Source organism: Phytophthora sojae, assembly GCF_000149755.1.
Source record: "Phytophthora sojae unplaced genomic scaffold PHYSOscaffold_4, whole genome shotgun sequence".
Taxonomy (NCBI): domain Eukaryota; phylum Oomycota; class Peronosporomycetes; order Peronosporales; family Peronosporaceae; genus Phytophthora; species Phytophthora sojae.
Genome location: NW_009258118.1, coordinates 1,142,587 through 1,168,493, shown reverse-complemented (window position 1 = coordinate 1,168,493; position 25,907 = coordinate 1,142,587). Strand labels below are relative to the sequence as shown.

Genomic DNA, 25,907 nt, shown 5'->3' with positions numbered 1-25,907 from the left:
CGCTGCAAGCGGCGAACTCGCAACTGAAGGAGCAGCTCACGAAAGAATCAAGCGACAAGAAGGCACTGCGCGAGCAGCTCGACGCGAAAGCCGAAGAGATCTCGCAGCGTCTCGCGGGGGCGACCGACAAGCATCAGCAGCAAATGCTGACGCTGCAGCAGCAGCTTGAGAACGAGTCGCGGGCTCGAAGAGAGCGGGAGGACGCGTGTGATTCGCTGCGCAAAGAGGTCCACGCGCTGGAGCAAGCAAAGCGAAAGGTGGACGCAGACGTGGGGCAGCTCGAGAGCGACAAGCGCCACCTCGAATCCGAGAAGGCGATGCTGACACTGCGCCTAGACGAGGTGAATATGTCTCGCAAGCGAGAGGAGAAGTCCGTCGTATCGGCTGAAGAGGCTCTGGCCGACAAGAAGCTCGAGGTGGAGCAGTTGAGGGCCAACCTGAAGGTGGCGGAGTCGGACAAGGAGCACTTGGAAGCCCGCATGAAGGTGCTCAACCAAGAGTTCGAGCAGTTGCTAGCCAAGACGCATCGACTGGAGGCCGAGTATGAGGGCGAGCGTGTGCGATGTCGGACTGCCGAGAAAGAGCGAGACGCGGCTTCACAGCGGCAACAAAGTCTGGTGGACGAGCTGGAGAGTGCTCACCGCAAGTCACGCACTCTTGCAGCCGAATTCTCAGAGCTCCAAGGCCAAGTCAGCAAAGCCAAGGCGAATGGGCAAGCTGCCGCCAGCAAAATCGACCAACTCACGCAGAAGCTCCGCCAACTCGAGCAGCAGAAGGAGCGAGACGATTTCGCCATGAAGATGAAGCTCCAGCAAGCTGAAGTGGAGCACGAAAGCGTCATTCACGCCAAGGACAGGGCGGAGATGCAGCTCCAAGCCAAGGACAAGGAGTTGGCGGCAGCGAAGGACGAGGTGGCCAGGAAAGAAAGCGAGATCGAGTCGCTCCAAGCGCGTGTCAAGTCCCTCCTCAGCGACAAGGAGGAGGTGCAAGCTGCGCTGCTGAATGCCAACATGGCGAACGTTGCGTCCGCCTCCGCCAACCGGGAGTCGGCAAAGTCCATCAGCGCGAGCAACGACGTGATGCTCGTGAAGCTCCAGCTCGCAGACGCCAACCGAAACGAGCTGGAGCTCCACTTAGCGGACATTTCGTCGCAGCTCGAGGCTTCAACTCGTCGATGCGCATCGCTGGAGGCGCGGTGCCGTGACCAGTCAGTGGAGATCGAGTCGCTCCATGTCGAGGTCGCCTCGCTTCGCTCTGCAGCCCAGAAAATGCACGTGTCTGCACTCGAGTCGCTGGCTCTGGTGGAGCGACTCGAGTACGAGCACAAGAAGCGCACGCTCAGAAGCGACTTCCTGAACCAGTTGCGCGACTTCCAGGAGCGGGAGGAGCAGGCGCTGGTGCGACACAAAGCTCGGCTGCGTGCCCAGTACGAGAGGCATCTGGAAGACCTGGTGGCCGAACTGGAGAAGGTGCGGCAGCAGCGGCTGGAGCAGGAGGAGGCGCTGTCGGCGCAAATGATGCAGCAGATTCGGCACGAGCGGGACGTGAAGCGCAACGAGGCGAAGCGCCAGGTCCGAGAAGAGTTGAAGCGGTTCGAGCACGATCTGCACGAACGCAAGGCGCGCGACATTGAGATCATCTCGAAAGCCATCGAGAAGGAGGAGGACGAACTCGGCGCGAGACTTCGCGAGGTTCGGCAGGTCGCACGGGAGAAGGAGCTGGCGAAGCAGCTCGAGTCGCCTCTCAACGAGGTGGGCAAAAGTGACAGAGCTCGATCAGCCCCTGCGTCTCCGGGGCAACTTCTCAACAAGCTGAACGCTCGACGGCATCAGCCTGAGACCCTGGACGACGACGACGACGCTGACGACTATGTGGCTGGACAACGGTTCAAGGCGAGCAATCAGCTGCACGACTCGAAGCGTCCGAGTCGCTCTGACCGCCAGCAGAAGCAGAGCCTGAAGACCTACCAGAAGTGGAAGCAGCGGCTGCAAGAGGAGGTGGAGCTGCTCGTCAACGCGCGGACTCTGGTGGCGAATCAACGTCAAGGTCTCACGAAGCAGGCGCACCAGCTCAAGGCGAGCAAGAACGAGTGGAAGCGAAACTCGCGGTCTTCGGATGCGAACCCCATCCAGCGAGAGGTGAAGCGCATGCTAGACGAGGTGAGACGCTACGTTGTATTGGCCGTGTCTGATGAGAAGAGGTGAGGCTAACTGGGGGCATTTGATGCGACTAGAACATGGCGAACTGGGGCGAAGGCATGAGGAAGTTGCGCAAGCAAGAGGCGTGGGTCAAGCAGCGAGAGCAAAAGCTCGCGAAGATGAAGCGAACGGGTACGTGGTGGTGGAACCTCGGCGTGTTCATGATGGATCTGAGCTCACTAACTTGGTACTTGCTGCTGTTAGTCGATCGGTTGAAGCGAAGGCACAAAAATGCGTATGGGCGTAGCAACAATCTATCAGGAAGTGAGAGTGGCAGCGACGGCGAGGACGACGAGCCTCCTGCCGACTGGTCAGACTACTCGAGTCAATCCGAGCTTGCATCGACGCTGGAGAAGCTGGAGCGACTGGAAGAAGAGCTCGCGTCGGACGCTGGGAGCTTTTCAGAGGAGTCACCACAAGGGCCAAGTGACCGCTTCCGTGGCAGTGATTTCCACGCCGTCTACCACGTTCCTCCTTCGCCGTACGCGCTGCAACGGGACATCGTGCCGTATCGGTACCCGCTGGCCTCCTCATCAGCGGTCTTTGCGCCCAGAAGAACGATCTCTTGTGTTGCAGGAGACGGCGCTGGCCAAGACGCGCGATGGATGCGCTCCCAGCGAACAGCGTTTGGTCTGCGGTAAGTAGCTATGGTGCTCTGATACTTAAACGTTCGGCTGAATCTGACGCTGCTCTGCTCGTAGCGGGGATCGATTCGCGGTCGCGGCAACGCCCACGACTACCAGCAGTGCCAGCCGCACCGAGCAGGTCTACCAGCAGAAGATCTCGCGCTGGGCGAGAGGCCGCGAGAAGGTCCAGCACGCCGCCACGAACCACGCAACTTGGCTCTCGGGCCTGTGCGAGGAGCTGAAGGAGTACGGGGCCAAGTACACCCGCGTGGAGGGCGGCGACGTGGACGGCTCTGAAGGCGGAGGGCAGTTTGTGCAGGACGAAGGCGACTCATAACTGAAGGGCAACGAGACTCACTCAACCATGCTCAAATGCTGCTCGTTCGTTGGGCCGTACTATAGAGAAACTTGGCTCATTACAGCAAGAAGAAGACGAAAAAGTCCTCGCTTACTACTCATCGCCGCTGTCCTTCTTCTTCTCGGGCTTGATGTTCTGGTTGACCCACTTGGTCTCCTCCTTGCCCTCCTTCAAGGCCGCGAAGCGAGCGGACACGAAGAGGAAGTCGCTCAGGCGGTTGAGGTATCTCTGCACCACGCCGTCCACGTCCCCGGCGGCCACGAGCGGCACGACGCTCCTCTCGGCGCGGCGACACACAGCGCGCGCCACGTGCAGGTGTGTGGAGGCGAGGCCGCCCCCGGACGGCAGGATGAAGCACTTGAGCGGCGGCAGCTCCGCGTCCATCTCGTCGATCCAGAGCTCGAGCTGCGTCACGTTGGCCTCGTCGAAGACGCCCGTGCGGCGCTGCTTGGTCTCGGACGCCGACGTGAGCGGCGTGGCCACGCAGGCGCCGAGGTCGAAGAGGCGGCTCTGGATCTGCTCGAGCTTGGGCGGCAGGAAGGCGTTGGCGGCCACGCGCGCCTGCTCGACGGCCACGCCGATCTGCGCGTTGAGCTCGTCCGTGTCGCCCAGCGCCTGGAACACGGCGTCGTTCTTGGGGCGCCGCTCGCCCGAGAAGAGCTGCGACGTGCCCTTGTCTCCTGTCTTGGTGTACACCTTCATGCCTCGGCAGCGCAGCAGTCCCGACGACGACGGAGGAAGTGCGCGCGGACGCAGAGCCAACAGTAGCGGGCGCATATGGCTCGTTCTTGCGACTCGACGCGATGTGTGACCGTCGGGATTGCGACTTCAACGTCTCATGGAATCTGCCCAACTCAATTCCACCCTGTTTGACTACTGTGAACCAAAAAGCGAATGCTCGAATTGCAAGCAGCACAAAGGACCAACTCTTGTCCCGCCTTCAGCGACTTCATTTCATCCGATACAGAAAGTGCCATACCTTCATAAATGCCTACAGCAAGACGCTTCTCAAGGCAAGGGTTTATAGCGTTCTGTTCCGCTGTAAAACTTGCCTTGAGAAACGATGCTTTTGAGCACCACGGAGCGAAGCTCCATCCACTCGCACGAGTGCAGATGAAGTAGAACCCACAGACTGTCTTTGCTATAAAACTGTGCTCGGAAAGTCTGATCAACTGGACAAGCCCAATGATTCCTCCCACCTTGTCCAGCAAGACGAGGTCGTACAGTAGCTGCTTTGATTCGACCTGAATGATGAATGACACACTTCACTGCTTGTCGGCGAGTGTTTCCACTCTCAGTTGCAGCTCCACGACATCGAAGTGAAGGAACCACTCAATGGTGGTGGTGGTGGTGGTGGGCACCGTGGTCAGAGTCACCGCAACTTGCGCCAGACACCCCGAAGAAGGACGTGTCGATTGACAGGTTTCTCGGAAGTAAATCCACAGCAGCCAAGAACTTCTCGGGGCCAAGTCAGATGCTGAGTTCTCGCAAAACGTACGAGCTCGTGACCAGATACTCGGTTCTCGTGGCGATACAGAGCCACAAGCCGATCAACTTCACCACTAGAGACCCCTTCGAAAGCTGCTCGAGCCAAGGCTGCCGCGAGTCAGGACTTTCTCAAACGAATCCATCGCCTCGGCCGTCGTGAGGGCAAACATCATGCGCGCACTGCCGCCAGAGATGAGAACAGTAAATCCTCGACGTTTTGCGAGTTCCACACGTTTGCCGCTCACAACTGTGGACCCTTAGCAGTATAACAGCGGAAAACGGACTCGTGCATGTAGCGAATCCAAACGATGTCCCAAGTTGCGATCTACTGCGCCAAACGCGAAGGCCAGCGCTGCGTTTGTTTTGCCTGCCCCCGGGGGCTCCACAAACGAACGCGTTAGCGTAAGTGTCAACGGCGTTGCGTCGGATTCGACTACAGCTTCGGTTGTATGCTGGTCGTAGGGGAGGGAAAATAATTAATACCTGTTGTTCCAGCACTGTCGAGCTGTTGGTACCGTACAGCTCCTACTGACCTGTCAAGGACCCTGGTCTGCTGTTGTCCTCCAACAAATACTACGTAGTATTTTAGATTAAACGCCAGTTGCGGGCTCAAGCTGCGATTCGCTTCGATAATTCAAAACCGCTTCATCCAAAGCACTTCAGTCAAACGTACATCGGCTACTCCCATAGCTAGTAACTTGCAAATGGACTGCTCTTTGCTATTGAGGATCCGTAGGATACAGAAGTAAAACAATAGCGCTGTACTTAAGTAAATTCATGTAGCAGAAGGTAGTGAGCGATTGCAAGGGCACGTAGCCGAAGAAACCCCTACTGTACTCGCAAATTAGGGCCGCCCGGAATTTCCAGAGGCGGAAACCATTGCCGAGCATTCGTGCGAATGGGCCTGCCCCCACAACTCGGAGTAAGATTTATTGCTGGGTTCTGTAATCCACAGTCCACACATATCTCAGGAGAAATCCATGAAGAAAGTAGCAGGTTAAACAGAAAGCAACAGCAGAACAGGGCTCATGACAGGTGAACAGGGGCTGTAGGAGGGCAACAGCCGAATAGTGCTAAAGTAACAGCTCATAAATATCACCCGAAGGGGAGCAGACCCGTCGGCTGGGGTGAGTTTGCTGCGGTCTCAACGGCCTTCGAGCGGCTAGTTTTACCCGCTATAGCGGCAAGAGGATGCAACGTCGCGCTTTTGAGTCCTCCCAGCTAACCGAGCCTGAGCGCAGCTAGGAGCGCATTGATTGACACAGTCCCGGTGCATTTGCTGCGGCGGCATCTTCGCGAGTCAAAGTGCGTGGCGCCGCCTTGTCTTTGTCTCGGGGCTCTTCAAATCGGACCATACATTCTCCAAGTCAGTGCGTATTCTTAGATGGCACAAGCGCGACGTGAGGCCATCCATAACCGTTCTCTTTGGTGTCCGCGCTGCTCGTGATGGAGGAGAGACGCCCGCTGCTGCCGCCGCGCCATGACCGGCGGCCGTCCGCCTCGGCCGCGGTGGCGCACAGCACGCAGATCTACGGGCCGCAGGAGCGTCCGGACGACGTCGACAAGGGCGGCACCAGCCTCCGCGGCGCCGGGAGCCTGGACGCCATGCTGCAGCTCTCGCAGCCGCTCAACCCGCTGCAGCACGCCAAGGTCCGGTCGCTCGCCATCTGGCTCGTCACGTCCTGCATCCTGTTCCTCACGAACCAGCTCACGTCGCTGCCCGTGGGCTTCTACCCGTCCTACGCGGCCAAGAGGGGGCTCATGACGCCCGCCGAGCTCAGCGTCTTCTTCTCCGTCTACCCGCTCTGCATCATGCTCAGCAGCCCGCTGGCGGCGTCCGTGAGCCCCACGATCGGCCGGCAGACGCTCATCTGCCTCGGGCTCATGCTCAGCGGCTCCAGCACTATTGCGTTTGGATACGCGACGGGCACAGCGTCGGCCTTCCTGCTGCGGATCTTCCAGGGACTCGGCTCGGGTGCGGCGGTCGTGGGCTCGTTCTCCATGATGTCGGAAGAGTTTGCATCCCACGTGGGCCAGATCCTGGCCATCCAGGAGTTCGTCGTCGCGGCGGCCTTCGTGACAGCGCCGCCACTGGGGAGCTATCTATACGAGACGCAGGGCTACGAGATGCCCTTCCTCGCCTCGGGCGTCGCGCAGATCGTGGTCGTGATCATCGTGCCGTTCATCTTCATCGAGTACTCGCTGCCGGACGGGATCTACGCCGCGCCGAGGGCACGGAGCGCCTCCAGGTCGTTGTACAGGACGCCGTCGTTCAGCATCGTGCGATATAAAGACGTACTCACGCCCACGTGCGTGATCAGCCTCATGGTGACGAGCTTCGCCATGTCGTCGTTCGGCTTCATCGACCCCTACCTGGGCACGCATCTGCACAAGGTCCTGGGCGCAGAGCACATGGCGGTGGGTCTGGGCTTCGCGCTGAGCGCGTTCGTCTACTTCCTGGGCGGCCTCGTGTACGCGTGGCTCAGTCGCAACTGCGGCTCCAAGCAGGTGATCTTGCTGGGGCTCATGCTGCTGTCCGTCGGCTTCTTCTTCCTCGGCCCGCCGCCGTTCCTGAACGGCCTGTTCCAGACCACCAGGAGTCTGTGGCTCGCCCAGTACGTCTCGCTGATGCTCATGGGGTGCGGCACTGCGTTGGCCATTGCGCCGGGCCTGCCGCTGACGCTGGCGAGCGTGCAGGACAAGGGCACGCACGGGTCGAACCTCGTGATTGGCCTGTTCGCCGCCGCCATCTACCTGGGCCAGGCGCTGGGCCCGTTCATGGCGTACGTGCTGATGCGGATCCTGCCGGCGACGCATTCGCTCAACTGCACGAGCTCACAAGACAACCCGGAGAGCTCCATCGTCACATGCGACTCGTCCCTGCCGTGGGCCTTCACAGTGTACTCGGCGCTGACGCTCGGCCTCTTCGCTTTCGTGGCGGTCCACCTGCCCACAAGCGAGGCCATCGCGGAGCTCCTGCGGCAGAAGAGGAAACGCGTGCCGCTCATGCGGCAGCCGTCCGAGTACGGCCAGTTCGTGTGCTTCGACGACGACGACGACATCGACCAGTGCGTGGACTTCTAACGTTAGGCGAAAACTGTGACGAGGCGGTGCTCGCCTGCACATCATTTAACAATTAATTGGCCGCGCCGTTCACTTGTGTTTTGTATGTGGCAGTTTTGCAATTAAACATTTTGCAATGTCAATTCAGCCAGATGGCTACAAACCCTTCAATACATAGCACAAGATGAATGGAGGTGTTGGCGCCGCGCCTCCTGCCGCTGCTGCGGGGGCACCGCCTGGCCACTCGAGGCCGCCGCTGCCTCGCAGACCGCCCGGTGCACATCGGTCCTTGAAGCAGCGCGAGCGCGAGGCCCCCGACGTGGACTGGGCGCGCGCGCTGCAGCACTTCGCTGGCTGCATCCGCGCCGACCTGGACGATCTGCATCGACGCTTCCTAGAGGAGGTGGGCGACAGCAACAGTGCATTACCATCACTCGTTAATGAGCTACTGACTGGACGCTGCTTGCTCTTCTGGTGTGCAGAACGTCGTGGGTTTCGCTGCGTGGAAGCGGCTGTGGCGGGACGCGCGGATGAGTGCCGCCTTCCACGTCGAGTTCTGGGAGAGCACCCCCACGACCACGCACAAGGCCATTCTGCAGCAAGCTCTGGACGCACTGGTCTGGTGCATTGAGGAGCGAGGCGGCGAGTTCGGGAGCGAGGCCGACGTTGCTGCGCTGATTGGGCGCGTGTTCGCGCTGTACTGCGCGTACTCGGTGCAACTCGGCGCTCCGAAGCACAAGATCGACGTGGACCCGCAGGACTGGACGGCGCTGATCTCGGTCAACTGCGTCATGAGCGGAGCAGGCGCGACGATGTTCCCGACGGCAGCCCGCGAGGTCCGAGCAATGATGCACCGGCTTGTGGTGCAGGATAACGCGTTCCTCCGCTGCTTGAAGGGATTTGGCCCAAGTGTTCGAGTCCAGGACCGTGCAGAAAGACCTCGAGGTGGTGGTGAAACTGGCGCACGTCAAGATGTGCCTTCCGTTGTGAACAGTGCGACGGAGGAAGACGCCATTGTACGTGGACGATTACCCATGTATTCGGTATTCCATGCCATTAGCAGTGGCCTCATTTCTGTGTACTTTGCATTGCTTGTATTAGGTGCAGCAGAGCAAACTGGAGCAACTCAAGTGCCTTAATGATCGCTACCAGGAGATAATGAGCCGAGCTCGCTCGTCTGGGGCGGCTGCATCAAGTTCTGGCGCACGCTTAGGTGGGCGTCGCCCTCCCAAACTTCCCGGTCCCCTCCTGCAAGGCTCAGGACATAACGGAGAAGAGCTGATTCGCTCCTTGACTTCATACATGGAGTACAAGCAAAAGGAAGAGGCCCGCAGAATGGATCGAGGCGCGCGTGCTGCTGCAGCTCGCGAGGAAGAAGCCAAAAACATGCTCGAAGCGTTCGCGAGTGAACGGGACGACAGCACCAACATCCTTGCTCTGAGTGATCGTGGCAGCGTCATGTCAGCTCCATTTAGTCCGGTGGCCAGATCCGTTGCCTCAAGTCGTCGTGAACCTCGTCGTCGGATCGATAGTGAAGGAAGTGAGGCATTTCTTGCGGAGCTGGAGTCTGAGCTGCACGCAGACGTTTCGAGTGACCAAGTTGCTCCAATATCTACCTTGCCTACTCGAAATGCATCGACGGGAAGACATTCCTCGGCTATCAGTGAGATTAGTGAAGCGGACAGTGACGCTCTTGCCGATCTGGAGCGAGAGCTGGAGCAAAGTGTCGATGAGGCGCCACCCAGAGCACTAGAGGAAGCAGCTCTGGCTAATCCAACATCTCCTGCACGGCGAAAGCGTGGTCGAAGTGCTCCCTCTGCGGGTATTGTCTCTAGAACAGCAACTCGTACTGTTCAAGCATCCAAACAGAAATCAGCTGCCGTCGCTAGTATCGAACATGCTCGCCCTATGACGGGGCGAAGACCACACGACTCAACGCCTAGCCGCATTCCCGTCACCGATTCGTGGGCTGCGTCTTCGACTGCCGAAAGCGATGGACTTGACACGATTCAAGCTGAGCTGGATGCCGTTCCGATGGTGACTGGGGCGTCTAAGTCTGAGTTTTTCCGCCCCGTTCGCGATACGAATGGCGCAGCAATCGCCCCAGGAGCAAAGCCGAAAGCAAAGGAAAAGACTCGGCAGCCTGCAGGCCGCGCGAATGGCCGAAACAAAGCCCCTGCCGCTGTTACGAATCGCGATCAGCAGCTCGCTGCACCTCCACGCAGGGAAACTCGAACGAGAGTCTCATCGATCGCGTCCGAAAGCAGTGATTTGATAGCGCAGCTCCAAACCGAGCTCGACTATCCTGTTGCTCCTCTAGCAAGCGCAGCGCCAAACGCGAAGCCCAGCGCGACACCAGCTAAAGGAATTGGGCCTCGAAGATCGTCAAGACTGAGCTCTGTGGCATCTGATACTGGTAGCAACGCCCTCGAGGAGCTTGAGAGGGAGCTACACGCTACAACTGCAGCGTTACCATTGGCAGGGCAAACTGAAATGCCATCTCGGAAACGAGGCGTGGCGTCTTCAAAGCGGCCTGCCCAGCCAAAGTCGTCCGCTGCTCCAAGGAATACGAAGAGGGCACGTACGACCACTTCTGCCTCAATGACCGCGTCAGCAGCGACTCGGACACCGTCCAAGGCTCGTGGGAGGCAACAAGTAAAATCTAACCCTATTGCTCCACAGCAGTCCGCTCGGACAAGTGGTGTTTCATCGGATACCGAGAGCGATGGCATGGCCGAATTGATGTCGGAGCTTGACGCTCCAATAGCAGCCAAGGCATCGCCGAAACAGAAGCCGCCGGCCAAGAAAGCTGATCCAAAGCCCACTGCGCGGAGGAAGCCCCTACTCCGAGTCAGCTGAAGTCTCGCCCCCGGCGCAATAGTGAAGCGGTGTTGGCGGAACTGCATGGCGATATCTCTGATGACCGAGCTGTAAAACCAAATGCAGCACCAAGCACGACCACCAGCGCACGATCGTTGATCTCCGTCAATGGGATTAGACCTCGGAGATCGTCGCGGTTGAGCTCTGCGGCATCAGACACTGGCAGTAACGCTCTAGAAGAACTGGAAAGGGAGCTGAGCGCTAGCACGGCCACGTTAGAGCTGGAGGCCGAGTTACAAGCTGGGGACAGCTAGAGCACTAACCAAAACGCGATGATGATGAATGCACACTCTGATCACAATAGCTCATGCGTTACACTCAGTGCAGAGCGAGCAGAGTCAACTATGGGGAAGGCAGACGATGTCGCGGAGGAGGAAAGCGCCGATCTCGCGTGGCGTGTGGAGCTTCTGCGTGCACTGACATCGGGTGACTTGCCAAGTGCGTTGCTCGGACCAGTTTGCAGTCCCGGTTGCTTGTGGTTAACCTTTCGTCACACTCGGTGCTCTTTGCTTCCTATGCAGACGTTGAGCGACTGGTGCTGGCCCACATCGACATGATCTCAGCTCCATTTACTGCTGCAATGCCGCCGTGGACACTTCAGTGGGAAGGAATGCACTGGTGGATGCTGCAAAACGCAACACCTCTGTTCATAGCAAGCGCGTATTCACGACCAGACATCGTCCGCTGGCTGCTCGTCAATGGTGCGGATCGATCGACTCCTTGCTACCTCAAACAAACTCCCGTCCACGTCGTTGGGGAGTGCTGTGCACACGCAGCACTACCGGACAGGACTCGAAGCACCGAAAAAATTGTCGCGGACAGTGCGAAATGCGTGAGGCTACTGGAAGAACCTCCATCCCTCCCGTTGCCGCCCACGAGCGACGTCACCTTTTCAAGTAGCTATTCGTCCGAGGTGGTTATCACGCACACCGGGTCGTTCAAGACGAGCTCGATCCAGCAAACCGTGTACAAGTGTCTGCTGCGCGTTTCGTGGACGACCCCTTTATCTAACGGAGCCATCATTGATAAGTTCGAGCTGCGGTATCGCCGACTAGTAACGGAGGACGAGAACGAGGCAGCCACCAACCAGGATGAAGTCAGGACGCGCGAACTGGAAAAACAATCAGCGGCAGACAGCGCCACCGCCACGTGGCGCTCCGAGAGGGTGGCGCACAACCGCAAGTCGCGCCAGCAGAGCGCGTTGGTCGAAGGTCTGCAGTTCAACACAATCTATGAATTTATGTTCCGGTCCTGGAACGCCGCGGGCAAAGGCGCCTGGGGCCCCAGCTTCCAAACAAGAACGTCGGTGATACCGACCCGCTCGGTGGAAGGCCAGTAAGGCCTCTCTAATCAACAGCCTTCTTCTTGGCCAGCCGCCTGCTGCTCTTGCCTTCAGCATCAGCTGCGTGCGAATCGCCCACTTCCGCGAAGTGCGGGGAGAAGCAAAACAGAGCGGCACTGACTGTAGCGAGACAAGCGGCGCCATACGCTGGCCCATCGATCGAGGCGATGTACGTCCACCCCGACAGAACTAGCATTGGAGAGCGCACAGCACACACGTAAGCGTTAGGCTAGAGGCAGTAGTAGCTGCAAAGGAAATAATGTATACTCACTGGGCCCGACAGTTCTGGAGATGGACTGGAGGAGCATTGGTGATTCACCAAGCACAGATACGTAACACATTAATGAGCACCACACTCGCAGCGGTACTGTGAGAAATAACCTCTGCCGACTCACCGTTAGGGACGAGGAGATGCCCATGAAGGCGCCGACGTGCTCCTGCGAAACAAAGGTAGTCTGCAGCGCCACGGAGCTCGCGCGAATGATGCTACCAGGCGGAGAAAGGTACACTTCGTATGAGTTCCCGACAACAAGGCAAGCACGGTGTGGGTGTCGTCGGTCTCACCTGATGGAAATGACTTGCGGCACGAGCGTAATGTACACGGTGCTGACCCCGGTGGCGCTCGAGAGCGCAAAGAAGGTCATCACGTAGACGATAGCCGACAGCTGCAGCACCAGCCTCTCCGACTTCATGAACTTGGTCACGAACCCCACGGAGAAGCTGCCGAAGAATCCCAGCAGCCCCATGTAGCTCAGCACAAACCCGCGGTCCCGTGAATCCATGCCGAATTTGTCCTCCAGCAGCACGGAGAAGTGCGTGCGATACAAAATGGCCGCCATGGACAGCAGCAGCCTCGCCACCAGCAGCGTCTGCGCCGGCTTGGACTCGTTGACGATGCTGCGGAAGCCCAGCAGCTTCGTCCACGCGTTGTGCAGCAAGAGCTTCCAGTCCACGTGGTGGTGGCGGTTCGTCGTCTTCTTCTTCTCCCCATCTCCGCTCTTCACCGTCGCCATGAGGCTTGGGGCCGCCGAGTAGAAGAGCGCCACGAGGCCGTAGTTGACGCCAAACAGCGCCGTGGTCAGCAGCGCCGTGTAGTTGAATCCGTTGGGCACGGAGCTCACGTAGCCGCCGACCATGGGGCCGATGATGAAGCCGGCGTTGGCGGCCGCATTGAGTCGGCCGATAGCGGCCGAGCGCTTGTCGGCGCTCTCCGCGTCCGTGGCGGCCACCTTGATGATGTCGAGCGTATGCTTGAAGAGCGCCGACGGGATGCGCGACAGCAGCACGACGTAGATGTTCCAGGACAGGCCCAGCAGCAGGTAGCCGGCCGACGCGCCCACGAAGCACGCGAGCAGCACGCGCTTGCGGCCGTAGTGGTCGCTCAGGCTGCCCACGATGGGGGCCGCGAAGAACTGGATGAAGCCGTAGAGCGACATGAGCAGCCCGAACACGAGCGCGCCGCCGTCCATGGACTTGACGTACTGCGGCAGCGACGGGATGATCATGGACACGCCCAGCATGTCCAGGAAGGACACGAGGTACAGCACGCGAGGCGCCAGCCAGCGCTTCATGGCCGACGGCGACGCTGGCGCCGCCATCGTAAACTGGACACGTTGCCGTGTTAAGAAAAAGTTGTATTACATTAGCCCCAGTCGGGCACTTTGCTGGGACAAACCGAAAAAATGCTACATGTATTGTGCTTTGCACGAACTTTGGCATGCGATTAAGGGATCTAAACCAACGAGCAAATCGTTCCCGGTGATCATATCTCGCAGCCTAACTCTAAGTTAAAGTTAAGCTAATCAACCGCCAGTCCCAAACACAACGCAGAGCAAGAATGGAGCGGTTGCCACTGCAAGAGTAGATCGGTTCGCTGCAAGAAATGGCAACTGATGAGGTTCCCCATAGATTCGCGCTAACTCCTTGGAGTAAGAACCGATTTCGGCGGGGACTCTTTCTCTCGCGCAAGGTTCTGGTGAAGAGCGCTTCGTTGGACATTGCGCGTTAAACCAAGGTTGAATATCAGAGCATAGTAGCAGTAGAAATGTTTGGAGGCAGGAAACGCTGACTTTAAAGCTGTTTGTAGCTCCTCGATATAAAAACAGGGATGTTCTTCAATATCGTAGACGTAGTTTAGTACGATAGATCGCCAACGCATGTCAATCATCGACTAGAAAGCAATCAGACAAAGCGAGCGAGCTAGAATTAGAATGTCAGGGCCGTAGTATTGTCGGATTTACTCCAGCCATTCAACGAAAGTGAGCATAACTCAACGTTAACTCGTTGTTTTAGCAGCTATTCTATCTTAAATTGACGAGTTAGTCTGCTAACTTTATGATGGGCTAATCACCGTGATTTGCTAAAACAACGAATTACGTCGTTGTTTAGACAGAAAGCATGCAAGGCACAATATAGGACAAATCCGAAATTCACGGAAGTAAAGTATAGTGTACCATAGTTTTTGTCCTGGCGGTCCGTCTAGGACAAAATTTGTGGTACACAATACTGAAATCAAGTAAAAACCGATTTTGTCCTCCCGTTTGTCCTAGCAAGACGGGTTAGGGGAAATCCGTTTTGTGGTCCGTAATTTAAAACTAATTCGGTTTGGGGTCCGTTATCTTACTGATGAGTGCTGGAGTGTTTTATTGAGCACTGAAGATACTTTAGAGGGCACTAAGGAGCCATAGGCTATGGGTTCAGCTGTTTCGTTCTATGAGTAGCTACTGGCACGCGTTTGGGTCAGTAGAGCGCAAATTTTAGCGGCGCAAGGAGCTTCTTTCATTCGCAAGTGCAGATCCCGATCCACCCGGAGTTACTACTTGGCCGGGTGCATCCTCAACTCTCAACATCTACGGATCCCGCTATAGGAAGCGGCAAGTACGGAAAAGGAAGACCTACAAAGGCAAAGGAAAGGAACAACAACAACCCAAAGGCAACCCCACGGCCGGATCCAGATCCAGGTCGCCCGATCCAAGTCGACTATCACTGGATTGGGAATAACTACTGCGAGCAGAGTGAAGGTTTCCGCGCTGCTCCACCCACATCCCCGCGTCTCGCCCAGACTGTTCTCTCTTCAAGGCTCGGACGCTTCAGCAGACACCAGAGGAGCAGATCCAGCCCTACCGACGGGTACACAAGGTGACCAGTTCAGCACACAGATCACGGATCATCGGGGGACCCCCTCCGTAAGTCGGTGTTCGGGCGCAGTTGGTAAGTTGGATTGGCAATCTCGCGGATTTTGCTGATCCCGCTACGCCACAGTGGATAGGAAAAAGAAGTTTACGCTTACTGATGTCGAGCAGAAGGTGGAGGCTGTGCCACTCATGCAGCGCCAATGTGGTGTACGGATCATCAAGTTTTGTGTCACACTCCACGGCCGCAGTGGAACAACGTACCAGGAGCCAAGTACTACTCGGCGGGATGCCGAGCTCAGTGGGCAAGAATGCGCTGGTGGACGACCGCTTAACTCGGCTGATGGTGTCAGAAACTCAAGGCACACCGGCTTCGACCTGGGGACACGTGGCAGGCCCAGTGATGAAGACCCAGCCGAGTTCAGGAAGGCACTGGACACACTCAGCCGAGATCATGGGGATTTCAAGCCGCCGAGCTCGGCTAAACGGTACCATGTACCGTCCGATACGGTAACCAGGCTCAATTGAGTCCGGAAGTCGCGCAGTCGAGTTCACGGGTCGCTCCGCCGAGTTCGCGGGTCGCTCCGCCGAGTTCACTGGGTTATCCGGCTCAACCGAGTTCACCGGCTTATCCGGACACTTTATCCGGCTCAGCCGAGTTCGAAGAGTTATCCGGACGCCTTATCCGGACCAGCCGAGCTCAAGCGTCGCTGCGCTCAGCGAAGGGTCGGCCGAGATCCAAAACCACCCACTTTCATTTGGTATTTGTATAGGATCTTAGGAATAGTAGAGGCGCCCCTTCAGGGCGCCCGACAGAGATAACAACCAAACAGAGCAGAATTTTCTAGGTCCACAACACGTGCACGCGCTTCCAGTAAGCCCCTGCACGGGCCGGATTATGTCTGCTGTCAGCACCCGAGAGGCATAGCTTGTAGGGTGTTGACTGGTAGCGCCAAGAGATTAAGGTCGGCCCGGGTTGGGCGCGTGTCTCGCCAAGCGCGAAGGAAAAGTCTCGCCACCGCTGCGAGCCGGTGTTCCCGTACATCCCGGGCACTGATTGCTGAGTCGAGAAGCCTTTGCTCTCGGCGACCCGTAAAATCCCGCGAGGGCCGTCGTCCGTCCTTTGGCGGAGGGCACGGGATTTCTAATTCCGGAGTCAGGTAACTCAGCTGGCTTCCGTGATTGACTGGCTTGGGGTACTTGGTCTCGGCGAGGACGAGACATCACTGTCCCGGAAGGGCCGAACCGCTGGGGGACATCTCAGCGCAGGCCAACAAGGGCCGACTAGCTCGGCTGTTGTTGTGTTTGTAGCTAGGGTGCCACATCTGACGATTTTGTGCGTGCTACTACACCACAACTGGTGCCGCGACCCGGGAGCAGGGTGGTTTGTTTTCGTTGGTACCAAGTCAACCAAGTTTCGAGTACCGAGCAAGATGGTCAAGGGGAGATCTTTGCCGAGCTGGGCCAGCCCAGCGACGGCTGGGGGTTCGTTTCACACGATGCCGAACTCATCTGGCGGAAGGACCGCCGACATGACGATGGAAGCGGTCCCAACCGTTCGGTTTGGCGACGACCGCACCCAAGACCGAGGAAGAGATGGAAATATCGGAGATTATGATGAAGAATTGAAGAAAGCCGAGTTGCTCAGCGGGGTAGCTGAGTTCTCGCTGCATGTTGGGCGCATGGAGAAACCTCGACGAGCCCAACAAAACCTCGCAGCCAAGCTCGGTGACGATGCGGACGACGACAGTCAAGCCGTCGCTCCAGGGGACCGTCCGCCCCTGATACAACGAGCGACGAGGGCATCCAGCGCGAAATGCCCGAGTTGGGATTCGATGCCGAACGTCTCGTGGGAAACCTTTCCACTCGACTAGGGGCAATCGAAGAAATGTGAAACCCGTCTGCAAATGGTGCAAGTTGCAGATGCGGTCTAAGGCTATTGCACCAAAGTGATGATCCGCCGACTCAGTGAAGACAGCAGGCTGGGTCGAGTCGAAGAATGATACTGCGTCAACTGTATGGATTATATGAATTACATGATATCGAAATGGAGTGAGCGAAGATGGAGCTGGAAAGCAAGAAGCCCATTCGCCGGGTTAGCGTTGGAGTCGGCGCGAAGTCTCAGCCGAGTTGCCGAGCTGAGCGGTTAAGCCCAGCTGGTCTGACAACGACCCAGTGAAGAAGCTGAGGGAGGTGATGGTGCGTCTGCACAGATTGAGCGAGTCAGCCGTCGATGCCGAAGCTGTGTTGACTCGTCACTGGGTCCGTGAACACGCTACCCACTGGGGCACTGTGTGTGATATGCGGCGGTACGATCGACACCCTTGGGTACGACCGCCGGGACCTCCGACCAAGTCAATGAACGATCTTCCCGTTGCGCGCACAAGCTGAATTGGAGCGCAGGTGTGCTGACGCGGAGCTGTGCTGATCTGGAGCCACGCTCAAGCAGGAAAGCCGAAGCGAAGTCGAGTTCGCACGATGTTCCAGTGAGGCCATAATCACTCCATGTTTACCAAGAGGCGGCTAGCCGAGTCGGTCGATGCGCGGCGGCGGTGAACAAACCGAAGTTGCAGCAAAGCTGGAGTTGAGCAAAGCTCAGCGGAGGCACGCTGGGCAGGCGCGTCGCCGAGAATGTCGACGTGCCAGCGATCTCGAACGGGAGCCGAGATGGTCCGTAGCTGAGCAGAAGCAGACACCTGCTTTGAAGATGAACTCCGACTTCACTCGATCCGACGTAGGGCTACCATCGCGTTTATCTGCGGTCAGCCTAAAGCCGAGTCGGTGAAATCGCCGAGTCACGGCGTCGCAAAGGTGTACCCAACATCCAAAGCTGGACTGAAGAGGAATGGATTCCACGCGGCCGCGGTCCTATTCACATTGAGCCAACATGAGCAGAGCTTGGTCAGGGGTCGAGCATAGCCAAGTCGAAACACCCCTTCAAAGCGCTGATACTTCCGCTAAGGGACAGAGCTGGTCAGGCAGCCAGCTGTGTCGTTCGCTCAGTCGAGCTTGCCTCTCACCTTGCTCAACTGGGCTAAGCTGAAGCGGAATCAATTCCAGGTGAACATGAGTCGCGCTAGACCCGGGTTGATTCGTGGCAGAGCCACAGAACATGGGGATCAAGTGGCGCCTAGGCGAATTGCAGCAGAGGTTTGTCTTGAATCCGAGCTGAATCGGGATCAGGTACAAGTGCAGCCCAGGTCAGCACCAACTGAGTTGAACCACAGTCAAGCTGAAGCCGAGATGCGTTCAAGCAGAGCCGAGTTGAAGCGAGACAGTGCACTCTGCGTGGAAGTAGTTTGACACCGAGATGTCGTGAAGCCGAGTTCAACCAAGCCGTAACGGAGCCGAGTTCGAGCAACGCTTCGAAGAAGCGCTGGTCGTTGGAGTGGAGCCGATTGAAGAGCAACCTTGCTGAAGCAAAGCCACGATCAAGTTGAGCCGCCTCGCGTCCAGTTCCAGTGGGAACGCATACATCTCGGTCTTGCGCCCGGTTCTCGTCGGATTCCAGCCGAGACGACGTAGGTCGAGACGACGTAGGTCGAGACGACGTAGGTCGAGCCGACGTTATGCGCAGCCGAGTCCGAGCAGAGCTGAGCTGAAGCGAGACCGAAATCACGCTGCGTCCGAATGAGGTCGCGTTCGCACTGGGTTGCTGCGAAGCCGAGAACATTGGAGTGCGATCAAGCTGGAATGGGATGCCGAGTTCCAGCAGTGCCGCGGGTTGGATGGCGCCAATCTGAAGTGTACTCACTTCAACGGAAGGAAACACTGGGCTGAGTTGCGGTACGCCGAGTTTCAGTGAGATCGCGTTCGGAAGTTCGCCGAGTTGAGTGCTGGTAAACGCACCATGTTCCGATTGGAGAGCGCTCATGCCGAGTTCGAGGTGTAGCCGAGCTGAGTCTGAACACGCTTCACAGCTGAACCGAAGATACCGAATTCAAACTGAGTTTGAACGCAGCCGAGCTCGCGGCGAGCCGAGTTGGAATGTGACCGAATGAAGTGCTGTTCCAGTCGAGCTTGCCTACCACCTTCCCAACCAAGCTGAGCCCAGTCGGGGTAAGCTGGTCTAACAGAGCTGGAGACATGCTGAAGTCAAGGTCCGTTGACCAATGAACCCAGCTCGGCCCGTTCAGGATAACTCGACTGGAGCATCAAACGCATCGGGATCGCCTTGTTCGTTTATAAAATGACACAGCAACGGTGAGAGCTAACTCAACGCACGAAAGTGAGTGGGGCAAACACTTACCAGGCTAGTTGAGTCGATGAAGCGGAGGCTGTGTTCAAGTCCAGCCGAGTTCAAGGTCAGCGGATAGCAGCTAGTCGTCAGGACAGCCGAGTTCGGACAAAGCTGAGTTCAACTTGCTGCTGCACTTCTCGCCAATAAGCTCAGCTGGGTTGGATTTCGAGCTCAGCGCGGCCCGATCGGGGAAGCGTTTCTTGACCTGCCGAGTTCCCGGTGCCTTGTAGCATGCCAAGACAACTATCAGGCTTCACTCGACGCACCGAAACGAGAGGAACGTGCTTACCTGGTCAGCCGAGTCGCTGGCAGCATCCATGGCTGCTCATTTTGACGGAGACAGCGATGCTCGGCTTCGTCGGTATTGCAGCCAATCGAGCACTTCCCCGACACCTGCATCACCTACTCGCTTTGCTGCGGCAGGCCCAACATCACCGCTAGTACTCCGAGCGTCGACAGGGGCACCAGCTGACTTCGTATGGTTCAGTTCCTGCTACCGGTTGCCACGCCGAGACGACCATCCAGGCTGATTCGCTGCTGAAGTGATCCGACGACGGGGTTTGGTGCGAGCGATAGGGGCATCTACATGTGTACAGACCCATGAGGCGCGGAGTCCACGCATCAGACAAGGCCTATACCAACGATCAAGGCTCAAGCAAGTCTCACCTTCACGGAACGAGGGCGTCGAGCTGGCGTTGCGGGCGTTTCTCTCCACTCGAATTCGGGAAATGTGAACTCAGAGTGTTTGCGACAGATCGGATTGGACGAAATCAAGCGTGCGACACATCCAGTGGCCAGGCCACTCACCACTCCGGCTCCTTGCATGGACGGGGCAGTTGTGGTGTAGGGAACATCAAGTTTTGTGTCACACTCCACGGCCGCAGTGGAACAACGTACCAGGAGCCAAGTACTACTCGGCGGGATGCCGAGCTCAGTGGGCAAGAATGCGCTGGTGGACGACCGCTTAACTCGGCTGATGGTGTCAGAAACTCAAGGCACACCGGCTTCGACCTGGGGACACGTGGCAGGCCCAGTGATGAAGACCCAGCCGAGTTCAGGAAGGCACTGGACACACTCAGCCGAGATCATGGGGATTTCAAGCCGCCGAGCTCGGCTAAACGGTACCATGTACCGTCCGATACGGTAACCAGGCTCAATTGAGTCCGGAAGTCGCGCAGTCGAGTTCACGGGTCGCTCCGCCGAGTTCGCGGGTCGCTCCGCCGAGTTCACTGGGTTATCCGGCTCAACCGAGTTCACCGGCTTATCCGGACACTTTATCCGGCTCAGCCGAGTTCGAAGAGTTATCCGGACGCCTTATCCGGACCAGCCGAGCTCAAGCGTCGCTGCGCTCAGCGAAGGGTCGGCCGAGATCCAAAACCACCCACTTTCATTTGGTATTTGTATAGGATCTTAGGAATAGTAGAGGCGCCCCTTCAGGGCGCCCGACAGAGATAACAACCAAACAGAGCAGAATTTTCTAGGTCCACAACACGTGCACGCGCTTCCAGTAAGCCCCTGCACGGGCCGGATTATGTCTGCTGTCAGCACCCGAGAGGCATAGCTTGTAGGGTGTTGACTGGTAGCGCCAAGAGATTAAGGTCGGCCCGGGTTGGGCGCGTGTCTCGCCAAGCGCGAAGGAAAAGTCTCGCCACCGCTGCGAGCCGGTGTTCCCGTACATCCCGGGCACTGATTGCTGAGTCGAGAAGCCTTTGCTCTCGGCGACCCGTAAAATCCCGCGAGGGCCGTCGTCCGTCCTTTGGCGGAGGGCACGGGATTTCTAATTCCGGAGTCAGGTAACTCAGCTGGCTTCCGTGATTGACTGGCTTGGGGTACTTGGTCTCGGCGAGGACGAGACATCACTGTCCCGGAAGGGCCGAACCGCTGGGGGACATCTCAGCGCAGGCCAACAAGGGCCGACTAGCTCGGCTGTTGTTGTGTTTGTAGCTAGGGTGCCACATCTGACGATTTTGTGCGTGCTACTACACCACACCAGTCTCTTCGCGCAACTGCGGCCAGCATTGGCCTCGCGACAACAACGCTGTGGCGCCTTGTGAAGGCTGGATCACTCCGTCAAGTTAGTTCGCGAATCAAGCCGCTGCTCACACCAGCACACAAGCAGAAGCGCCTGGACTGGGTGATGCGGTTTGTCGGACCAGGTGACTGATTTCATTAATTATATGTATGAGAATATTTATCTAACAATGATTTTTATTTATATTATGCCAGAAATGCCTCTACGCTTCCATATTTTCTACGACTACGTCCACATTGATGAAAAATGGTTTTCATTGATTTTGAACGTAAGCGGTTCTACATCACGCATAATGAGAAGGTAGCTCAGCGAGTCTTTAGAAGAAAGCGCCACTTGCTCAAGGTCATGTTCCTCGTCGCTGTAGCTCGGCCGCGCTACAGCTCCTCCAAAAATCAATGGTTCAATAGGAAGATTGGCCTATAGCCGTTTGTACAGTCACGAGAGGCGCAGCGCAAGTCGAAATTGCGAGCGAGGGGAACGCTACTGACCGTACCTGCAAATGTTACGCGCGATCAAGTACGCCGCAAGCTTGTTGATGACGTCATTCCATCAATTAAGCGTGTTTGGACAGGTAACTGCTCATTTTTAATCGATTGACATTATCTGTGTATTAGGTTGTTAACTTATGTGTCTCCGGTTCATATTACAGGTAGCAAGAAACTGTTCATTCAACAAGATAACACCAGTCCGCACTGTTTTGTCGATGATCCAGTCGTCACTGCGGCGTGTTGCAGCGACGGCTGGAACATTTCGCTCATCTCGCAGCCAGCACAAAGTCCAGACTTCAACGTACTGGATTTGTCGCTGTTTTCAGCGCTGCAAACGCTGCAACAAACGAGGCGGATGAACACAGTCACCAGCATTGTCGAAGCCGTTGAAGATGCCTTCAAGAAACTACGTCGGAAAACACTTGACAACGCGTTTTTAACGCTAATGTCGGTCATGGAAAAATGCCTAGAAGATGAAGGAGGGAACCAGTTCCAGATACCCCACATCAAGAAAGAGAAGCGACGTAAAGCTGGCGAGGATCTTCGGTCGTTGTAACGGGCCAGGTGTGTGTCCGTTTCTAGCTTACACGTAGCGGTGAGGAAGCTTAGTTTAGACTCGGCTTTAGTGAGACCAAGCAGTCAGGCTTGGGTAAAATCAACTCTGTTTTATGTAAGGACCAGGGCGGCTACCCCTGGTCTCATGTGAGCCACTCAAATGCAGGTCAACGCCTGATTGGCTGAAATGGGGTCTGGCTCCCCCAATTCGGCCAATCACGATGACCGTCAGTACACGCTAGCCGTGTACTGACTTAACTACTTTATGTACTGTCAATCTACCTACTTATGTAAATGGGCCCATTACATCACCCCCCCTCTCAAAGTTGCGCTTACGCAACGTAAGTGCAAAAGACACATTTCCGAAAGAACACCCGAAGAACACCATGGACGACCGAGGCGGCGGAGGGACGGCGCTCGTGCTACCGAGCGACACAGGACGGCGCAGGCGCAGCAGCTTACACACACCAAGACATCTCGTCGGCGCACACGCCGAAGCAACGCGCAGCGCCCCAAGTGGCTGCGGACATCCACGGACCCCCGAAGGGACGTGGGAAGCGACTCCAACGCTTGACGACAAGCGCAAGTGTGATGCGCACGGAGCGGAGACCCGGTGAGTGTCGAGACACAGGATGGCGATCAGCGCGGCGCGACTCTTCGAGACGACCCTTCGAAGTAACTCCCGACGAAGAGTCGCGTAAGCGTCGACTCGAACCGACGTCGCAGCGAGACCAGCTTGGACATCTTCGACACCAGCGATCATCAGTGGAGCGGCGAAGTGGGCAAGCGCTCACCGTGCTGAGCTGTGACGCGTGGGCTCGATCCCCACGCGAATCCTTCTTGCCACTTGCCATGCGCAATCGCACCAAGCTTGATGAGGTCGCGCGCGTCGTCGTGGGGACTCGGAAGTCCAGCTAGCGCAGTGGTCGAACGCTGCGCCACCAAGGCGGAGGTCACCGGTTCGAGTCCGGCAGTCGTCGCCGGGTTTTCTTCTTAGTCTTCGCGGTGAACGCCACCGCGAGCTTGCGGTGGGGGTCCACTTCCATCATCACGCTCACTTAAGGCTTTAGCTTCCGCGGGGAGCTCCGTGGTCTCTTCAGCAGCAGCGGCCTTCGCCTCATAGTCACGAACAACATCGGGGACATCCCGAAGAAGAGCTGCACGCGTCTCCCACGTGTCCTCGTCAGGTGGAAACCCAAGCCAGCGTACTCGGTAACGTCGCGCGGCTGAGATCGCACGAGGAGCTCGGACTGGATTACGCCCACGCCCGTTTGCACGAGATGGGTCCTCGTTGTGAACGATGCGGTCCACAATCCAGCGCGCTTCACCCGCCGAGTCGACAATCGGAGGAGGACCATCGCGACGGTACAGGCTTGGGTGATGGGTGTTGGCGTCGCGAGTAGCCTCGGGTACATTACCCGCCAGTGAATCCTGGTGATCAGAGGTAGGAATATCGGCAGGATGATATCGCTTGAGGCGCCCGACGTAGAAAGCCGGGTGAAGACGCAGCGACGACGGGATGTCCAGTGTGTACGCGTCGCCGAGGACCTTGATCACCTTGAACGGGCCGATGAAGCGCGGCGCGAACTTGTTGGCACCGAGGTTGGTCACGGCGGAGGAGCGGATGCCTTCGGTAGACAGTAACACACGGTCACCCGTGCGAAATGAAGTCTTGTTCTTGCGTCCACGCTTGTCTGCATTCTCCTTCTGCCTGTCCACTGCGGCTTGCAGTGCGTCTCGCACGAAACGTGTGATTGCTTGACGCTGCTGCACAAACTCGGAAACCGCTAAGTGATCCGTGGGACTCGCCGAGGACTTCGGTGCATAGTTGGCGGCCGTAGCTGGTTGCTGCATCGTCGCTGGAGCGCCAGCGGGGTCGATCAGAGTTCGCTCTGTCCAGTCTGCGAGCGGCGTCACCGCACGATGCGGTGCGGTAAGGGCCTTCTTCACTTGGGATCATGTCACTGCATTTGCGCTTGATTCGGTCACTGGGAAGCGTGTGACGCCTGTGAATTGACCGGCGACGGCTCCGCCGGCGTCTCGGTCGGCGGTGAGTCTTCAGCGGTAGCTCCTCCCCCACCAAGCGTAGAGACACGAGCCTCCGTGGGTTGGCCTACGGCAAGTATGGCGGGTACGCGCGGGTGACGCGCGGAGTTCACGAAGAACGGAGTCATGCCCGTCGACGAGTGATCGGCGTTGTTCAGAGCGAACTCGGTCAGGGGCAGGAAAGCGCTCCAGCTCGGGAATGACGTAGCGTAGCTGCGGAGCACGTCTTCGACGACGCGGTTGACGCGTTCGGTTTGTCCATCCGTCTCCGGGTGAGCCGCGGTGGACATCGCCAGCTTCGTTCCAAGCAACTTGAACAGCTCCGTCCAAAACGCGGACGTGAACCTCGGATCCCGATCCGAGACGATGGAATCGGGCAGACCATGAAGGCGGAAGACGGCGTCGACAAAGTGGTCTGCGGACTCTTCCGCAGTAACCGTGGCAGCCACTGGAACGAGATGCACCATCTTGCTGAACCTGTCGACGAAAACGAGGACTCCCGGGCGCCCGTTCGAGTCGGGTGGAAGACCGAAGACGAAGTCCATCGAGACGGGGCGCCAGGCCTCCGTGGGGACCGGAAGGGGACGCAGCGGAGCATGTGACGACGGCGAGGGCTTTACTCGCTGGCAGATCTCGCAAGTGCGCACCCACTTGCGCACCCACTTGTACAAGTGGGGCCAGAAGAAGTCTCGCGCCACCGTCGCGAAGGTCTTTTCGCGTCCCAAGTGACCCCCGATCGGAGCATCGTGGTACTCATGGATGACCCGGGCGCGAAGGTCTTCGTCATTCGGCACCACCACTCTCGGGGCATCGAATCGGTCGATGGTGTACGTCAGCAGGGAGCCATCAAGCCGATATCGCTCGACGTGGCTGCGGGTCGAGCGCGACAGAGCCTTCAATGTCGCCTCGCTTGGAGAGCGGAGGTGGGCCAGGATGCTGGTGTACTGCGCGTCATGCTCGTACGCTGCGGCGATCCCGTCCCGAAGCGGCATCTTGGGGGCGACGCTCGTCAGGTTCAACCCCGACATCACACACGTCGCACACGCGTCTTCATCATCTTCGTCAGCTGCCTGGCGCTCGAGGCCTTCACGTGGGTCGTAGTCTGGACGCCGAGACAGCGCGTCGACGAGGATATTGTTCTTGCCAGGCTTGTAGCGCACCACGAAGTTGTACTCGGAGAAGAAAGACAGCCAGCGGGCCATGCGCTGGGACAGATGCGGGGATTTCATCGCAGTCCGCAGCGATGCATGGTCGGTGTAGACCGCAAACGTCTGCTCTCCGAACAGGTAGACCCTGAACTTGATCAATGCGTGGCGCATGGCGAGGAGCTCCTTGTCGTGGACTGGGTAGTTCCTCTCCGCCGGCTTGAGCTGGCGGGACTGGTAGCTGATCACCCGCTCACGATCCTCGTCGTCGAACTGCATCAGGGCGTACCCGATGGCAAAGTCGCTCGCGTCGCA

General features: G+C 57.8%; 6 protein-coding genes and 1 pseudogene across 7 annotated transcripts; 5 read left to right on the top strand and 2 right to left on the bottom strand.

The window, feature by feature from the left end:
- Window positions 1–2,004: 2,004 nt before the first annotated feature.
- On the bottom strand, window positions 2,005–6,130 carry PHYSODRAFT_285842 (hypothetical protein). Its single transcript, XM_009527553.1, has one exon. It carries the CDS (start codon window positions 3,957–3,959, stop codon window positions 3,276–3,278), a length of 684 nt encoding a protein of 227 aa, XP_009525848.1. The 5' UTR covers window positions 3,960–6,130; the 3' UTR covers window positions 2,005–3,275.
- Window positions 6,131–6,431: 301 nt separating this feature from the next.
- Window positions 6,432–7,754, top strand: PHYSODRAFT_501067 (hypothetical protein; the record flags this gene model as incomplete). Its single annotated transcript, XM_009527552.1, has 1 exon — window positions 6,432–7,754. The coding sequence occupies one exon, from the start codon at window positions 6,432–6,434 to the stop codon at window positions 7,752–7,754; it is 1,323 nt and encodes a 440-aa protein (XP_009525847.1).
- Window positions 7,755–7,917: 163 nt separating this feature from the next.
- On the top strand, window positions 7,918–10,003 carry PHYSODRAFT_314443 (hypothetical protein; the record flags this gene model as incomplete). Its single annotated transcript, XM_009527551.1, has 5 exons — window positions 7,918–8,136; window positions 8,216–8,749; window positions 8,835–9,456; window positions 9,496–9,770; window positions 9,959–10,003. 5 exons carry the CDS (start codon window positions 7,918–7,920, stop codon window positions 10,001–10,003), a joined length of 1,695 nt encoding a protein of 564 aa, XP_009525846.1.
- Window positions 10,004–10,957: 954 nt separating this feature from the next.
- On the top strand, window positions 10,958–11,952 carry PHYSODRAFT_502952 (hypothetical protein; the record flags this gene model as incomplete). The annotated part of the gene is made up of 3 exons (XM_009527550.1): window positions 10,958–11,051; window positions 11,135–11,667; window positions 11,776–11,952. The coding sequence occupies 3 exons, from the start codon at window positions 10,958–10,960 to the stop codon at window positions 11,950–11,952; spliced, it is 804 nt and encodes a 267-aa protein (XP_009525845.1).
- A 7-nt stretch (window positions 11,953–11,959) lies between these two features.
- Window positions 11,960–13,475, bottom strand: PHYSODRAFT_501854 (hypothetical protein; the record flags this gene model as incomplete). The annotated part of the gene is made up of 6 exons (XM_009527549.1): window positions 11,960–12,144; window positions 12,227–12,251; window positions 12,351–12,441; window positions 12,520–12,929; window positions 13,002–13,205; window positions 13,296–13,475. The coding sequence occupies 6 exons, from the start codon at window positions 13,473–13,475 to the stop codon at window positions 11,960–11,962; spliced, it is 1,095 nt and encodes a 364-aa protein (XP_009525844.1).
- A 3,044-nt stretch (window positions 13,476–16,519) lies between these two features.
- Window positions 16,520–16,960, top strand: PHYSODRAFT_501183 (hypothetical protein; the record flags this gene model as incomplete). The annotated part of the gene is made up of 1 exon (XM_009527548.1): window positions 16,520–16,960. The coding sequence occupies one exon, from the start codon at window positions 16,520–16,522 to the stop codon at window positions 16,958–16,960; it is 441 nt and encodes a 146-aa protein (XP_009525843.1).
- A 6,349-nt stretch (window positions 16,961–23,309) lies between these two features.
- PHYSODRAFT_t824 lies at window positions 23,310–23,381 on the top strand (annotated as a pseudogene). Its single transcript has one exon. The product of its transcript is annotated as a tRNA-OTHER (tRNA).
- The last annotated feature ends 2,526 nt before the right edge of the window (window positions 23,382–25,907 follow it).

Bases quoted from the DNA above. Each gene is read 5' to 3' on its own strand.
- PHYSODRAFT_285842 (XM_009527553.1), bottom strand. From the start codon at position 3,959: ATGCGCCCGCTACTGTTGGCTCTGCGTCCGCGCGCACTTCCTCCGTCG.